The sequence below is a fragment of the Xiphias gladius genome, chromosome 6 (assembly GCF_016859285.1).
Source record: "Xiphias gladius isolate SHS-SW01 ecotype Sanya breed wild chromosome 6, ASM1685928v1, whole genome shotgun sequence".
NCBI lineage: Eukaryota > Metazoa > Chordata > Actinopteri > Istiophoriformes > Xiphiidae > Xiphias > Xiphias gladius.
The window spans coordinates 26,541,296-26,558,781 of NC_053405.1; the positions used below are offsets into that span (position 1 = coordinate 26,541,296).

At 37.8% G+C, this 17,486-nt stretch overlaps 1 protein-coding gene across 3 annotated transcripts; it reads left to right on the plus strand.

Annotated features, from left to right (window-relative positions):
• Positions 1–405: 405 nt before the first annotated feature.
• On the plus strand, positions 406–15,538 carry brdt (bromodomain, testis-specific). Of its 3 annotated transcripts, none has more exons than XM_040129116.1 (20): positions 406–862; positions 5,285–5,554; positions 5,766–5,903; positions 6,209–6,347; positions 6,594–6,715; positions 7,307–7,657; positions 7,754–7,882; positions 8,418–8,615; positions 8,707–8,888; positions 9,002–9,288; positions 9,438–9,551; positions 9,653–9,790; positions 11,333–11,388; positions 11,487–11,667; positions 12,434–12,504; positions 13,760–13,823; positions 13,921–14,027; positions 14,596–14,789; positions 15,042–15,267; positions 15,365–15,538. In XM_040129116.1, the coding sequence occupies exons 2-20, from the start codon at positions 5,363–5,365 to the stop codon at positions 15,428–15,430; spliced, it is 2,955 nt and encodes a 984-aa protein (XP_039985050.1). In that variant the 5' UTR covers positions 406–862; positions 5,285–5,362; the 3' UTR covers positions 15,431–15,538. The 3 variants fall into 3 exon arrangements, with proteins under 3 accessions (XP_039985050.1, XP_039985051.1, XP_039985052.1); XM_040129117.1 differs by having other exon boundaries at positions 12,470–12,504; XM_040129118.1 differs by lacking the exons at positions 5,285–5,554; positions 5,766–5,903.
• The last annotated feature ends 1,948 nt before the right edge of the window (positions 15,539–17,486 follow it).

The window sequence follows — 17,486 nt, forward strand, 5'->3', positions numbered from 1 at the left end:
TGAACTCTGTCTTTTGTATACTAAGAGAAACTGTTGTTCCAACTTTTGATATCCTCCCGTTTGGTAAATTTTGTCAGTTATTCATTTTGTCCTTTTGAACATCCAGTTCCTGAATAAAACGTCTACCATGCAAAACAGTGAATCTGAAGACACGGGGAATGTCGCACTAGTCTTGTTATTGCTTACGACGTGTCGTTTTCTGCAGTCTGTAAAACAGACACATAATCATGCTATACTGTACCGTACAAGTAATATAGTATTCATCCCTGGTAGAGAAGGGTTGGTAGCTTCTACACTATGTGGTCAATGAAACCATGTTTTCCGCTTCTGGGTTAGCACCTGAAATCACCGCTCCGCCCAGATTCCAGTTCTCCGTTTCTCCCGCCTCGCAGACACACTACCCCTCCGCTAGCAGCCACAGAGCCGCTGCTTGTTAGCCGCCACAGCCTGATTTACAGGCGGGTAGTCAGGCGAGTGACTTTATTATCAGGAGGACTGGTAACGTTGCACCTGCCAGTCAGTATTGGCATCGGTTGATCATTCTTCAGGATCCTACCGTGACATCGAGTTGCCATTTTGTTTGGAACAACTTAACAAAAAAATCTTCACCCAACTCTTTAAAGCCGCAGTTAGCTACAAATGTGCAAGAGACACAGTGGGGTTGTTGTTTTTTTTTTTTTTTGCTTGAAAGAAATTGTTTCGAGGGCATTTTAATGCAGAAAAGCGATCTGTAACACGTGTAAGTAGAGTTTTGACCAATCACTTCTAGATCCTCGAGTTGAGGGGTATAAATTTGAGGCGGTTGCCGTAGAGACGTCTGCCACCGAAGAGTTGAACGCAAGAGCCCGTGATATCTTGGAAGGTAATGCTAGCACGGTAATGCTTGCCAAATGCCATGTTGCCTAACTTCAACGTCCATTAAGATAGCTGGGTTATCTAATAGCTACTGATTTAAACATTTGCGACAGCTAACTTAAGTTCGGATCCTATAACGTTAACGTGAAACGTAACCACATGTCAACAGCCAGCCGGAATGTCGCTTTAGCGTTAGCTATGCTAACATTAGATGCTTGCGTGAAGTGTTTGGAAAATGCACCTGACAGGACATGTCGGCCTTGTTTCGATAGATAAAAAGAAAACTACACAAATGGCGGTTAAGGTGAATTATAACTACCTGAATACCGACTGCCAGGCAGCTAGCAAGCAGGCTAAGGTTCCGGCGGCCGAAGTCGCCTTGCAATGTTAGCATTTTTCAAAATTGATACCCACAGTAGCAAATGTTAGCTACTTACTGCGTAGGCTAAGTTACCCCTGCACCAATTACATACTTCGTCGAAGCTATAGAAATTTGAAAGCAAAGTTCTGAAAACCAGCCTCATTTCACCCTCATTCTTCTCATTTTTCATAACACAGTCATGCTCTCAGCAAGGTGGAAGTTAGTTGGCTAACGCTGTATGCTTAACTAACCAGTGGGCGTGACGTTGGCTTCACGTGTTGGTCCCAGGACTGTCAACAGTGCAGCATGCAGATATGCTTGCGGTTCAAAACCATATGAAACATTTTAAAAGTTAATGGATACATCCCTAAATTGGGTGGTCTCTCAATAACAGCCTAACTTGTAATGCCATATGCGTCTCAGTGTTTCATAAACCTTTAGACTGTTGTAATCATAAGCTAGCTATATGTTTAAAATAATGGGATCACAGAACTAACGTTTTTTGGTTTGTTTTTTTTTTTTTTTTGTTTTTTAAATGAGCAGTACAGCATTAAAACACAAGTTAGGTAAAGTGATAGAACGCTTTGATATGGCATTTAATGTTACTAGAGACAAGGTGACTTCAATCTGTTCAGGCCTAAATGCAGCCAGTCACACAATGGCAGGCAGCAGATTGCTTGCAGTAATAGCTGTTATTGTGAGTGTTTAACAGTTGATGGGAAACTGGGTACGTTTTTAAAAACTGCCTCATATAGTTGATTTTGTTCTGACAATTCTTCCTCATCTTGGTTTGTAATTTAAATGTTATTCCAGATTACAAATAGACAAACAGGGCCAGGTTTTGAAAGATGTTTTTCTTTTGATAATGCAACAGTTTATACTTAGTTCTTATTTAGTTTAAACTACATTGTTTCAGAACGTCCATAATTCAATGTTTACTGTGTATGGTTTTCTGTTGGTTGGCTTCAAGGCAGCTGCCACAGAAGTTTTCATAATTTTGGCATGAATGTCATATACAATGGCAGATATGCTGATCTTTCCACCTTTCCTTGCCTTGTGGACTGCCCAAAGTGCTCGTTTTCATGTCTCCAATATCTGTTATAAAGTCACTGATCTGAGTTTGCTGAAGCTTTGAACATTACAACAGCATCCCTGATTAAATTTTTCATAACAAAACATTTTGTCTACCAAGGGGTATTTTATATTGTCTAGAGTCTGCCAAAGCCACAAATATTTTGTAGCCGCCATCTTAATGTGTGCCAAAACAGATGGCCTTAATCCATCAGGCTGCTTTTCTTGAGGCTGCCTGAATAGTACATTTTTGCTGTTACACTGTATTCGTATGGTCGAAACATGTTGGCTCTTTGACTGGAAGTGGAGTTGAACACTGTTTGTACTTACTACCATGATACTTTTGATTATTGGACATTAAGAGTTTTACATTGATCTAAGAATAATTTGTTTGATCTGGATCTCTCTCTGAATAGTTGTTGGTCAGAAAGAAAACAACCTATAATCCCCTTCACATGTCATGCTTTTACATTAGGATTGACACATTTTAACTTTTTAACTTTAAAAGTCTCCTTCAAGTTATCATTGTCATTATACATTTGCTATTGATTAGGTTTTCAATTAACTGATTTATCATTTAGTCTGTGCCCTTCACAGTTGTTGTTAGTGCCCTAAATAATAATAAACTGCTTGCTAGACCAGCATCTGGCAAGCAATTTACTCGGGAAGCTCAGATGTTGCCCTAACCATGACATGAAATGCATCAATGCAGAAAATGCTTCTATGTTTATATAAATAGTTGGAAACAGTAAATGCAGGGCAGTATTACCTGATAAACAGCTCAGTTATTAGAACAGTAATAGTCATTGTGCACCAGTACTTTTTTGTCAGTTAAATGACTAATTGTTTAATTTCTTGTATGTCCAAAAAGATGACTATTCTTTTTTTAGATCACTGCTTTCTGTATGAAAAAAATTGAACATCAAATACCATATAACCCCCAATTTTGCACTTGAATGACAAACTCATCACTGTCATTGTGACAGCAAGACATAGTAGATGAGCTCATCATTTAGTCACTGAAGTGTGGATCATATGCTACTTAAAATTCACTGGACTTTTGCACCTACATGCACCCAGCAAAAAGACCAAAGTGAGATGCGCTGGACTTTACTGGATTTATTCATGAAAATGAAGTGTGAAAGTGTTGTGTTCATTTGTCGTATTTATAAACATAAAATAAAATGCAACTAAGATAAAGAGAACTTGCAATGTAAATTATTTTGGTTGGGTTACAAATGAAAATAATTGGTATGTGTGACAGGAAAACATTTTAAATGTGCAGATCGAAGCGGGTTGTATAGCACCATTTTTTTTTTAACCTGCTTGGCTCTTTGGATTATTAACCCTATATGTAGTTTAGTTGCTTTTTGAAAGCGCTTATAAGAATAAACTTTTGGTCTATTTTAATCAGTTTTAAAATTCTTTGTTGAACATCAAAATTGAATTTGTAAAAGACAGGAGTACGCTTTTATAAATTTATTTCCAAATGTCGTATGTCTTTTCTTTCAACTTTACAACAAATTATAGTATATACAAATAATCCTTGAAGTTGTTTACGACCCCAATTTATACTGATATACAGTAAGTAAAACCTGTTCCTCGGCCTACCTGAACCAGTTTTTACGTAATTATATGGGTATTAGGCTCCTAAAGTCAGTGTTTGTGGGATATACTGTAGCTTAGTATGATTTATTCACATTTACTGTTGTAGAACTTTACCCTTTCACATAATGAAAGTGTTTTTTAGAGACATGGAGCTGTTTTGGTACAATTTTGCTGAACTAAAATGCAGACTGGTACAGTTTCTGTGAGGTGCTATAGGTGGCAGTAGTACCTATGTTTTGGAAAGATGCCTCTTGTGCGTCCCCTGTGCTCCTCAGAATGGTGTTCTGTATAGGTCATTGTAAGCAATATTGACCATTGTAATCAACAATCTATTCATTATGTCAAGTCAGAGAGGTAGAGATGAGTACTGACAATTTACATCTTGGGAAATTTTCCCCTTTTCATTTGATTTGTTCCAAGTAGATTTAAAACTGTCTAGGCATTTGGGGCATAGTAACACAGGATTTGTATGTCAGTAATCACATCCCACCTGCAGGTCATCAATCTTGTTTTAATGTTTAACTGAATTAGGATCAGACTGTATGTCAGGGATGGCTCTTGAAGTTGTACCTAACTGAAATCAAATTACTTCAGTTCAATCAATCTAATTTAATATTTAACGAAACAGAATATTTAAGGATAGCAGCTTTACTTCTTCATTTTAAACTTGAAACAAAATTGAAGCAGTGACTGTAAATCTCAAAATGACAACTTTTGAGGCCTTCATATAAGTATGTACTAAAGAATAAAGCAGGTGTTATTCATTATTTCGATTTGTTACTCTTGTTAACAAATCCATTGAACAGGCCAAAACCCACATTTATTTCTGACCTCCCTACTCTGTCTGTGGTCTTCACCCCTAATCCACTAGGCTCCTACTTAAAATCTGTGAAATAAATGAGTAACAAATACATTGTTTTATTTTCAAACAGTTAATTTCTTTAAATAGGTTTGCACTATGGTTTTTAGCTAACTTTACTCAAAGGGATAAATAGTACATTTGTTGGTGACTACTTTCAGCCATGGATTAATACATATTTGAAGTTACACAGACATTACTTGTTAGTAGGATCAATTATTTGTTCATTTTGATCTTTATATAGGATTTGTTGACAATAAGATGTATAGAGTATCTCCAGACCTATCCTTTAAAGCTTCACATTCCCAGTACGTGTGTTGAATTTTGTGCCAGGAATATGAATATTCTTACCAAAGCAGTCACACTAAGCATAAATGCTTCTTCATATTCTTAAGAATGTCAGGGGCCTAAAGGCAGTATAAGTTTCAGCATTGATGTAGTATTAAGAAGAGACTGACTGTTTTTTTCAAAATGCCATTAATTTACATTTTTACTGAAGCACTGGAAACTACTCTTCACTCCTTGTTTAGGAAAGAGTGTGATGAGCACTAAGTTGCAGCAAAGCATACTTCAGACAGTTTCCCCATTCTTGGCCTCTGGACAACACAATGTCTGATGTGAAAGCCTGTGCCACTGTGAGTGAAAATCCTCCTCCGCCAGAGGTCGAAAATTCCAAGAAGCTTGGACGTGTAACCAATCAGCTGCAGTATCTGGATAAGGTGGTGATCAAAGCTTTATGGAGGCATCAATTTTCGTGGCCCTTCCGCCAGCCTGTTGATGCAGTAGCACTACATCTCCCAGTAAGTTGTGAAAATCTCATCGACGGATCAGTTGGAGCATCACAGCCTGACCGTAAATGTTTTGCTGAGGTTTTTAGTCATGAGTTTTCTTTCAGGCTTTCAGTTAAACTACAGTAACATACTTTGTCTTGGTGGATAAGTTCCATTAGACTGCAATATGGGAAGGAAAGACTTTGGGTGTATTTATGCCATTGTCATTGTTGCCTTCCAGGATTATTATACAATTATTACAAATCCTATGGATCTGGGCACTATTAAGAGGCGTCTTCAGAACAAATATTACTGCCAAGCACTTGAGTGTATACAAGACTTCAACACCATGTTTACCAACTGCTATGTGTACAATCGGGTAAGAATACCATTTGTTGTGCTGTATAACATGCCAACATGCATTTGCAACTGCAAATTACATTTAAAAAAGCTTTTGTTATGCAAAAGGTCTTTAAACTCACATTTTGTACACTAATCCCAATAGTTATTCCATCATATCACAATGCAAATGAAGTAGTTCACATCCAACCACCCAGAATGGCAGATTTTTTTTTTTTTAAAGATTTTTAAAGTATTTCTGCAGTTCAGACAGGATTGTCATAAGGGTACATGTTACATTGAATGCTCTTACACAATTATAATATATACATTTACTTTCCACAGCCTGGGGATGACATTGTTTTTATGGCACAGAATCTGGAGAAGCTTTTTTTGCAGAAAGTGTCCCAAATGCCTAAGGAAGAGTGTGAAGTTACAGCAGTCACTACAAAGGAACCAGTGAAAGTGAGAAAGACGAATGCAGGTATATTGCACAATAACAGTCCCTTGAGGTGTAGTCCAATATCACATATTTATTTTTTGGAATTGTTACATTAGATTGTTGGTCTATAAAACTGGATTTTTACAGACAATTTTGTGCTGCCTTATTTTTGCAAATGAGAAATGGATACCGCAAACATCCACAAACACTCCTAAGTAAGAACAAAAATCTTTGAAGTAACGTTTTTCTGGACAGTACTTCTCATGCGCTTTACCTCCTGTCATGCAGGTGCATTAAAGCAGAGATCCCTTGTGTCAGAAGTTGTTCTCCAACAGACAGTGACAGTCGTTCCTCCTGATGTGCCTCAATTCATCCCACCCATGCAGCTCTCTTCACAAATTGATGCAACAGTAAGTATTTCAATGGTTTGCAAGCAGCTCGCACATCATACATACTGAATTTAACTCAAGAAATCAACTGTCTTTAAGAGTGAAAACATACAAAAAAGAGGTTTGTCGTTTTGGTTGGACTGTTGCTATGACAGGGTATCATAGAGTTTACGACTCAGTTCTGATGTGTGGCTTGATATTTCAGGAAGAAAAGAAATCAGAATGTTGACCGGAAAATCTCATTTTATTTTGTTTTGTCATAAAGGACATTTTTCCATTTTTATTAAAAGGTAGAATAAATGTTTTTACATTTGAATCGCATTAGTAATAGCTGTGGTGGTTGGACCAAAAACATCACACTGCATCCATACCACACTACAATAAATGCTTCATCATGTTAGACAGACTTTTTCCATTGGGTGAAATCAGTGAAAGTGGCAGCGTCTCAGAAAACTCATGGCATTATGGCCAAATACTAATGTTAAATCACACTGCAAATTCATTAGATGTAAGATGTAAAAGAAATAGTAAATTCTTTGTCCCAATGCTTTGTCTAACTGAAGGCCGTGTAGTGTTTTACTGTTTATGTTCAACCTTTTTCTAAATATTCAGATTAAAAAAGGTTTTAAGAGGAAAGCAAACCCCACAGCCTCCACCACCTCAGTCATCCCCAGCAGTGAGACATCCCCTGCTGAGGAGCATTCAGCACCTTGTACATTATTCCTCAGGAGAGGCAGTGGCAGGCCCATCAAACCTCCTAAGAAAGACTTGCCTGCCTTTGAGGGAAAGAAGGTCAGACTGTCTGAGCAGCTCAGGTACTGCAGTGATATCCTGAAGGAGATGCTCTCAAAGAGGCACTATGCATATGCATGGCCCTTTTATACCCCTGTTGATGCGGTTGCTTTGGGCTTGCACGACTACCATGACATCATCAAGCAGCCTATGGACCTGAGCACCATCAGGGTAAAACGATCATGATGATGATTATTTGGCGTATATAACATTATTTTCCAGTACAAGTCAGATCAGTTTTCCTGACACAAAGCTTTATTTCCTCAGAAAAAAATGGATCAACGAGAGTATACAAATGCAAAGGAATTTGCTGCTGATGTGCGACTGATGTTCTCCAACTGTTACAAATACAATCCACCTTCACATGAGGTGGTCTACATGGCAAGAAAACTTCAGGTATAGATGAATTAATTTATTCATTTATTCATTGTTCTACCAAATCAGTAAGCCAATACTTAAAGGTGCCATATGGACGTTTGTTTGTAGACAAAGTTGTGTTTATACTCAAGGTTTCTCACCAGTGCATATCCATAAGGCCTATTGAACATGTTGAATGCAATTTCTTCCTCGTAAAAAATTTACAGAAACGATTTTTGTATGAATTTGATTTGGATGTCATTAAGTGAATGTGGTCATTGCTATTTATTTTTTTGATGTTTGTAATTTGCCGTTCAGTACGGATCTGTTCCACTGTTTTAACAGAGTGCTGTGGGGCATATTATAGCTGGCATACCAGAACACAAAGGGTTATAATAAAGAACGGATCAGGAATTGATTGGACTTTATTAACAAATACTAGTAAATTAGAAAATGCATTGACATGCCCTGTACTGTGTATATTGATCTAGGTCATCCCTTAAGTTAAAGTATTAGTATTAATATTATAAGTTCTATTAATGCTATAAAAAAGCATTTGTGTTTGTATCAACAGGAAATTTTTGAGGCTCGCTATCTGAAGGTTCCTCAAGAACCAGAGGGTTGTTCCATACCTCGTCACCGAGTTATCAAGGGAAAAGGAGATAGAGTTGGCAGTCTGTCAACCTCAGCAAGTTCTGTAAGTGAAAGTTCCTCAGAGGCAGAAAGTTCATCAGAAGAGGTGGCCATGCAGCTGGCGAACCTAGAGGAGCGGGTAGGTATCGATCATGCCAGTAATGGTGCAAATGGCTTTTGAGAAGTTAGTGCATTTCCCCTAATTGTCTCATTAATGGCTGACTTTTCAGTTGAAAGCTGTCAGCGATCAGCTGAAGAGACTTACACAAGACCCGCCGATGAAACCAAAGAAAAAAGACAAGTTGAAAAAGGAAAAAAGATCTAAAGAAAAGGATATTGCTCGACTACAGCACAAATCCTCAAAATACAAATCTATTGTAGAAAAAATCGCCAACAGCAAGAGCTCTTCTTTGTCAGTGATCATTTAATATGGTTTATATTTTATACATAGTATAAGTAATGGTGAAATGAATATGCTACAGTATTCGCTATGGATAATATTAGATGTTTTGTATGTATGTCTAGGCATGACAACAGACACAATACTCACAGAGTACCCATAAAATGTGAGGATGAGGTCCCATCAATAGCAATGCCTTACCTGGAGAAGAAGCAGTTGAAATTGGACATCGACAAGCTGCCTGGTGACAAACTGGGCATGTTGGTGAACATCATTCATGCCAGGGAATCTTGTCTGCCATATTCCACTCTAGAGGAGATTGAGGTTGACTTTGAAATGCTCAAGCCTTCCACACTGAGAGCCCTGCAGAGGTTTGTTGCAACATGTCTGGGGAAAAACAAGGGCACTAGCAGTAAGTACAACTCAGTCCTGCTTTGCTAAAACTTTCTCTGTTGCCGAATACATCTTCTTTTACCTTTTAGATTTAGTTGGTAAAATGAAGGCTTTTGGAATATACTTTTGCTATGAAAATGGAAGCTTATTATATCTTCTGTCCTGCAGAAAAAAAGCTGATGAAGCCCACAGGAGGAATGCAGACTGGGAAACAAAAGGATGCCGGGAGACCTGCAGTTGTCACTAAAGAACAGCACTTGATTAAGAAAAAAAAGCCAGTAGGTAAGACCTGAATTTCATTAACATTATAATCATCACAATTACGCTTCCAAGGGTGAGGCACTGAGTGTAAAAATTACAATTTGTCTTTTTTTTGTTAACAGCTAAATGCGTGGCGCCTCCTGACCTCAGTTGTCTGTCACGCCTCAGTGATAGCAGCAGCAGCTCGTCATCCAGCTCTGACAGCAGCAGCAATAGTAGTAGTCATTCTAGCACTTCTGATAGCAGTGACTCTGAATCAGGTTAGCTGCTCTCTTCAGCATTCTGCCCTCATTTACCTTTGTTTTACCCTTCACTCTTCTGCTTTTTAAAATAGCAGATGAGCTATGGGCACGATTCAACTGGGTGCCTTACTACTATGCTTCAAACCCTATTTCTGCTGGTTGCACACCAAATATTAAATCATTTTTATATTTTTGCACATTCATCAGCTGTTTGCTCTTTGTGTTTATTTCCCACACACTTTTTATAATATGTCTACATGGAAGAGGTGCACATCTCACCAAAGAAATTATTGTAGTGAAATATTTAACCAAGCGATTGTTCTGTTGCAATGGACATTCATTAATGCCTGATATACATCATCAGTGACAGTAAAATGTTGACATCGAATAGGTCATAGCAAACATTAAAGAGTATTTAAGTATCAGGCTGAAGAGCAGTGTTTTACTGCCCCCTCTGGTCGAAAATTTCCAGTTTGTTGCACCTCTGGACTGAGTCAGCATCGCTGATGGATGTGATTGGGTGTGATCAGACGTTTGCTCTGTTGCACCTGTAACCACCTCCAATAGCAGTATTACAGTGTAATGACACATTATGGAGAACACTTCTACACTACAGCAAGGGAGGGAAGGAAAAACAAGCTACTGTTGAGTTGCACTTCAGCATTTTCTTTTGAGCTTTCTCTGGCGTCGGCTCCCTTTGGATAACACCATTGTGCCTTGTGGCATTTCTTACAGGTTACCAAAGCCGGTGTTTACATCACAACACCGTGCTCATTGTTAACCTGTTTCACTGAGGTTTGTTCTGTTCTTAAGAGGCTTTGCACAGAAAGTTCATTTAATGCTGCCCTTTCCTCCAACATGGCTAATCACTTTTTTCTCTATTCTATAGTGTTTCCATGCCAGTAAAACATTAAAAAGTATATTAATGGTGACCTATTGATAAAATCCAGTATGAGACACCAATTTATTACTTTTCTTTTTATATTTTCTATATAAACTCATTGCTCTGCACATAGAAACTGTTGACCAACATGGAGGAAAGCAATGTATTTTAAACATTTTGTGTAATGCCTCTGATGTATATTGACATAATTATATAAAACAGAGATCATCATAATTTTGGTTGAGTTGGGGTGGGGCTGTGTGGAGCAGGTGAGTGGTGCTGTACTGAAAACTAAATGATTAACAGATCAGAAGGTTCATAAAAAATCTTAAATCCTTATTGAATTGAGAATTCTGTGAATTTTTAATGTCGCATTTTAGAATACAAATTGTGTAAACCATATATTTAGTAGTTTCCATATTTATGTTCTTTGGTGTTTGGAAATAGTTGATTTTTGGAAACTGGTGTGAAACACTAATGATTACAAATTACTTGGTCATTGTGTCAAGAAGTGTTGCAATATACAAGATTTAATTTTCATGTTATATTCACATATTCTACATCCCTAAAGATAAATGTGATTTTTTTTTTTTTTTTTTTTTTTTTTTTGGATATACAGTTTTGGGGAAAAAAGGTATGATGCTTGACTCTGATTGATTAATGTGCATGTTTTTTAGTGCCAAAAACAAAGAAGCAGAAAAGTAAAGAATCTTGCCAAAAGGTTAAGACAAAGGTAAATACTTTCACTATTTGCTCGGAGTAATTAAAAGATTCATTGTAAGATAGCCTTGCTGGTTACAGTGAAAACTAAGAATGCAATTTCTTCTTTAGTCAAAGGTCACACGTGCTGCCTGTAGTAAGCAGATAACGGAGACAAAGGATTTGACAAAAGCCTCAGTCAACACCTGTCAGCCTCCTCCTGCTGTGCAGTCCTCGGTAGCAGAAACTGAAGGTCACCCAACACACCGTAATGCAGACCAGACCTGTGATGAGCTGACTATATCACCTCCAGGTAATGCCTATGTCTGTCCCTTTAGTCCCTCAGATAAGAAGGAATTAAGATTTGTCAGAAAAATGTATGTCAATTTCGTCTTAATTTCACTGTTAAAATTGCAATTTTCTTTAAGAAAATGTAAGTCAGTAAGCCTTGAGCATGGAAAAATTGGGTCACCCTATTCTTCAACTTAATATTAGTTTGAATTAATATGCACTTATTTTTCATGACGTTAAAGTGAAAACTTTTGAGACAGTTTAATGATATAATGCTGATATAAATGTACTCTTTTCAGCATCAATAACTTACCAAAACCCTGTACTCACAGATCAGCATTGTCAGCTTCTTTAAATACCATCTCTCACTGAGATTCCTAATTCCTCTCTCACTGCCAGTGGCACCACATCATAAATAGTACAATAACATCCAGTGAACCTTCCTCTGCCGCTGCCTGTTCACCTCAGGCTGCTTTTTCCCGTTAAATCGTCCCATATGCTTAGTGTCCTTCAGAAACAAGTTCAGGAAGGGGGAACTGGCTCACCTACTCTCAGTTCTAACAGGGCTCAAAAGTGACAAGTCAATTTCGCCTCAATTTTTCCTGGTTTTGAGTATGACACTCATTGTTTTTCATTCAAACTCCATCTCATGCTGCTTCTTCCTAACTTCTGTTGCCTTTAGTGTACACTAGCTTTTGCTGTATGTTTGTATAAACATACAGTAGCTCCTTGCCCCTCACACAGCTGTGATGTTTTGAAGGTCTGTCCTGTCATTTACTGTTCAACAGATTTGTCTGCCCTTTTATCCCCCATGGCATCTCCAGGAGTTTTGCTGGACTGGGCTGCTGCCAGATTTGAGGTACTTGTGGTGAAAAAGCAAAACTCCACACACACTGTTGGCTTTGATTATTAAAAGACAGCTTTTTTTTCACTTGTGGTGACTTCTTACGATGAATCTTGTTATAAACTGTTGGCTCTGAACTCTGTAAAGGCTGTACTGACCTGTTGTATTATTATGCACAGCAATTAACCTAAAACAAAAACATTATGGAAGATGAGTACATGTTATATCATGCCTTAGGTCAAGTTGCATTTAGAGGAGAGGGGACTTAGATATGACTCTGAGTACAGCAAGGGAAGGCCTTCCAAGAGCAACAAAAACAGCATCAGCCCATTGTTTTGCTGTTTGAAAGTAGATCAGAAGAAATCTCCAGATTGAATGCAGTTACCTTGTGTTTTCCAGTTAGAGTATAATCCAGGAAAGCAGGAACCCTGCATATATTGTATAATATTTAAACGGTCTGATGTGCTGCCTTGTTGCTATTCTTATGGCTTTTGTATGCTACTCAGTACAGACAGTCAAATGAGTTGTGCCTAAAGGGACACTCCAGCGGTTTAGAATTGCATTCCCATAATGCTGGGGGATTTGCAAGAGACAGATGAATAAAAGACTGGGGAAAAGTGAAGCTGCAGAGGCAAAGTTATCCTGAGGTTTTTTTTGTTTGTTTGTTTTGTTTTTCTTTTTTTTTGGCATGCATCTTAGTATCTACTTTGTCAAATTTATTTCCAATGACTTAAAATTAAAAGTAATTTGTATTTTGATATGTGTTAATTAATGTAGACTCTTAATAATAAAAAGTTTTCAGGCTCTGTCAGAATCCCATGGATTGATAAAAGGTCCAAAAATAATGTTGCCTATAGTATTAGTTCGTTGTACCATGTTCTCACAATTTTATATCAAGGCATTTCTATTTATATTTTTTATTCAATAATAATGTTGTTGCTTGTTTGGATTTGAATCAATTGATAGCTGCATTGCTGTCAAGCATTAAAGATCATCTTAACACCCGGTTGAAAACAGTAGTTTGCTGCCATCTCTGTAAAATTTCAGGCCTGTTAGACCACACCCAGTATCACTGATGGATGTGGCTGGGTGTGCTGAGAAATATGCCCACACCCAAAAGTGATGAGACGGGGTCCTAGAGTACCCCTGTACATCCCCTAGGCGAGGTGAGAAGTTAAACTAATGGAGGTGGCCTACAAAAGCAAGATTTTCACGGGGTTTTAAGTTAAGTTAACGATTTTAAATGTGAAAACTAAATCTGACCTTTCAGCAAGGCCCAGTACTGTCCCCTCTGAGAGGGAGCCCACTACAGTCCAAAGATGAGTCAAGTTCCAGTAAGTCAAAACCTTACTTTGACATCACCTTTTTGGTTTTTTTTTTTAAATTACTAATACTTTAGCAGAACATGAATTTGTAAAGTGATTATCCCAGATTTCAGATACCCTGAGGATGTCCTTGACAGTCAGTTGACTAATGTGCCTTACGCTGACACAGCATGTAAATCTGCGGAAGAGGAAAAACACCAGATTCCCAAAAAGGTTAGCATTGTTTATCTGAGTTTGATATTACAAGTTACACATATTCTTCCTGACCTGTTGAGGAATGATTCTGCATATCAGTATGCAGAGGATTGGGTGCACCGACAAGGATTCAATTCAACTTTAGGGCTAAAGTAGAGATAATTTTATTTAAAAATCGGCTCTGTCAAATGTTTTTGTTTTTTTTAAATTTAAACTCTAGTATACTAAGAAAAACTGACTGATCATTAATTCAAAAAAAAAAATTCTGCAATTAGGACAATAAATAATTTTTAAAAAAGTATGTATTGGGCCAAAATTATTTATAATTATTCAAACTTAATTTATTATTTAATTTGAAAAAGTGCGTATATACTTTGTCTCAATTCAAACGTACATCATACAATTTATCTTTCCTCCACCAGAGAGCATCAAAGTGTTATCCATGACAACTTGTGCCAATTGATTTTATTCTGCTCATTAGTGGCCATACAAAAAAATTGCTACAGGTTTAAAGTTGATCCATGTTGGTGCCACCCACCACATTTGAAATTGATTGTAAATTAACATAGTAATTTATTTCATTTAGGACGTTGTTCTGAAAAATGCCGAGTCTTGGGCGAGACTGGTGAGACAGTCAGTCACTCCGGCTGCAATCAAGTCCTCGAAGGAGAGCTTTCAGCATTTCCGTAAGGCTGCCATAGAAAAGGAGGAACGTGAAAAAGCAATTAAGAAGAAACAGATGGAGGAAAACAAGGAGAAAGAGGCTCCCGAAAACAGCAGGTATTCCCACAGAAACAGCAACCGCAAGAAATGTTTTTCTTTATTAATTATTATTATTAATTTAATTTAATTTCTCAGGCTAAAGTTGCTGCCATTAGAATAAGTTTAAAAGATACCAATACTACCTTGCATTATTCGGAGTGTCTAGTTTCTTAAAGGAAGCTGATAGCCCAAACTAGTATTTCTCTCCAGAAGCTTGATAGCTGATTTCAAGAGAGCAACTTCCAAGTAACAAGGACATTCTCCATCTAGCCTACCAGGCCTATGTAAAGCAGAACAAAATCTACAACCTGTTAAAGAGGATCCTGATTCACCAGAGAGCCTTTGCACAGAGGTTACCTTAGATGCTCCTAAAGATGTTGAGCAGCAAAAGCCAAAGTCTCCCAAGGAAACACAACCTGTAACCACACAGTTCTCAGTAGATAAGGAAAGGGAGTTGGCCCGCAAGAAGGAACAAGAGCGTCGCAGGCGGGAGGCTGTGAGTACCTTTTTGTCCATGTTTTCGTGTGAAATTGTTGTTTGTGGTACTGGTAAACTGACATTTTGACAGTTGTTCTATATTTCTTTCTCTATAGATGTCTGGTATTGACATGACTATGCAACGGGAGATCATGACTACATTTGAGCTTAACCTGGACTAAAAATCGACTGGGATTTACTTGAAAAATCTGCCCTTTATGCAAGACGTCTGAGTGTCATTTCACAATAGTTAATAGTGGGGAAAAAACATTAAACAAAATAGAAATGTGTCCTGTCCTTAAATTGTATTTGAAATGGTTAGTAAATGTCTGCACTGATGCACTCTTGAATTTGGAATGAATGGGGTGGAGCATGTGAAGCATGCATGTTTTTCAGTTCTATTCACGTTTGGACGAGTCCTCTTACAGCCGACAGTTGTGTATGACAAGCTACGTAATGCATCCATACACTGCAGTTAAAATGCCACATTGTTGTCTTATTTGCTGAAATGTGCAGTGTTGTTTTGTTCTTGTGTCTAGGTTATCGCTGTCAGTGAACCCTAACCACCATGCGTCACATATTCTTGACTCGAAAATACGTTAAATGTAGACAAAACACTTGTTTATATGTAAAAGTTACATGCACAAGTCCCGCGACTTTTTTTCTTTATAAAACATTTTTGCACAAACGAAAAATATAATTTTTTGAACCGAGATTGAAAGCTAGTTCTCATCAATCTTTCCAATGTGGGACTGTTTTAATAATCTCAGTTCCTTATTTGCTTGACCACCTGAAAATGCCATACACTGCGTTAACTGGATTTGCACTGCACTTTGTTGTTCTGGCTGTTCCAAAGTTGTTTTTGGACATTATCAGCATATTCTGTATGTCACCGTTTGTATATGCTAGTATAAATAAGAATTTCTTTTTCTTTTTTTTACTCAAAATAATAAAGGTATTTTCACTATGCAATTTACATCACTTCATCACTGCATCCAGTTAGAATTGCAGTGTAGTCCAGACTACAACCCATCAGATACAGATTTTCCCCACAAAGAATCCACATAGCATTGTGGAACCCATTTCAGAAGTTACCTTAATTCCACTCAGTAGTGACAGTACCAGCTACTCATTTTTCCAGGCAGCCATCTCCTGTAAGACCCACACTGGAGCCAGAGCCTAAAGCTGCGGCTCTGCACTTCCAGTCTTTCACTTTCAGTTTTAAAGAACACAGTGATGGGCTGATGGGTTCAGCGTAAAGAACATTTAGGCTCATTTATTAGTTTATCCGCTACCCTCCCATGCAACTTTTACCTCACACTCCTTCAGCTAATTCCCAGTAGCTCGGGCGCAAGACGCTGGTATTCTAATCTCAGTTTTAACCTGCCTGCTTTAAACACTTGAAAACAAGATGTTCTAGATCTTTAAAAATATATAACAGTCTGTCATGTGGTTTCTTAACTGGAGCAAAAGCTTTCATATGGTGCTTACGCAATACAGTAAATTGGTTTCATCCTGCAGCTACAATATTGTGTTGTAGGCACTAGTGAAAAAGTGGGGATGCTTTAAAACATAACGACATGCATAGTTTTTTTTAACTTCATACAAAGTGCAATAAAGAGAGAACCTAAATCAAATCATTATTTGGTGTGACCACCCTTTGCCTTTAAAGCAGCAGCAATTCTCCTACCCCCGGCACACTTTCTCAAGGTACTTGGCAGGTTGGTTGTTACAAGCACCTTGGAGAACGCGCCACAGTTCTTCTGTGAATCTAGGCTGTGTCAGTGTCTTCTGTCTCCTCATGTAATTCCAGACTGACTCCACGATGTTGGAATCATGGCTCTGTGGAGGACAGACCATCTGCTCCTGGATTCCTTGTTCTTCAGGTTGCTGCAGATAGTCTCTTATGACTTTGGTTGTATGTTTGGGGTTGCTCTGATAATGCAGAATGAATTTCAGACTAACCTGATAGTATTGCATGATGAACAAGAGTCTAAACATATCAACCTTTCCACAGTTCTGTATATTCTTATACAGCATATAGAATAATAAGAGTTTCATGCTCATCTTGATATTTAGCCTTAAATCTTATCCTAGTTTGTTGCTTTTTCCTGTTATAAGAAAGCACAGATAACCAGTGCAGGACAGGAGCAGCAGCTGCTATGCAAAGATGATGTACTTTCTGAGATGGTAGAAAATGTTCTGTCTCCTATCTTAGATAAGTAGCTTTACACTACC

Excerpts from the sequence above, each read along its gene's own strand:
- brdt (XM_040129116.1), top strand. The coding sequence starts at position 5,363 with ATGTCTGATGTGAAAGCCTGTGCCACTGTGAGTGAAAATCCTCCTCCG. Across the intron at positions 8,616-8,706 it reads TGGCGAACCTAGAGGAGCGG|TTGAAAGCTGTCAGCGATCA; the intron begins GTAGGTATCGAT and ends CTGACTTTTCAG. Across the intron at positions 13,824-13,920 it reads CAAAGATGAGTCAAGTTCCA|ATTTCAGATACCCTGAGGAT; the intron begins GTAAGTCAAAAC and ends TGATTATCCCAG.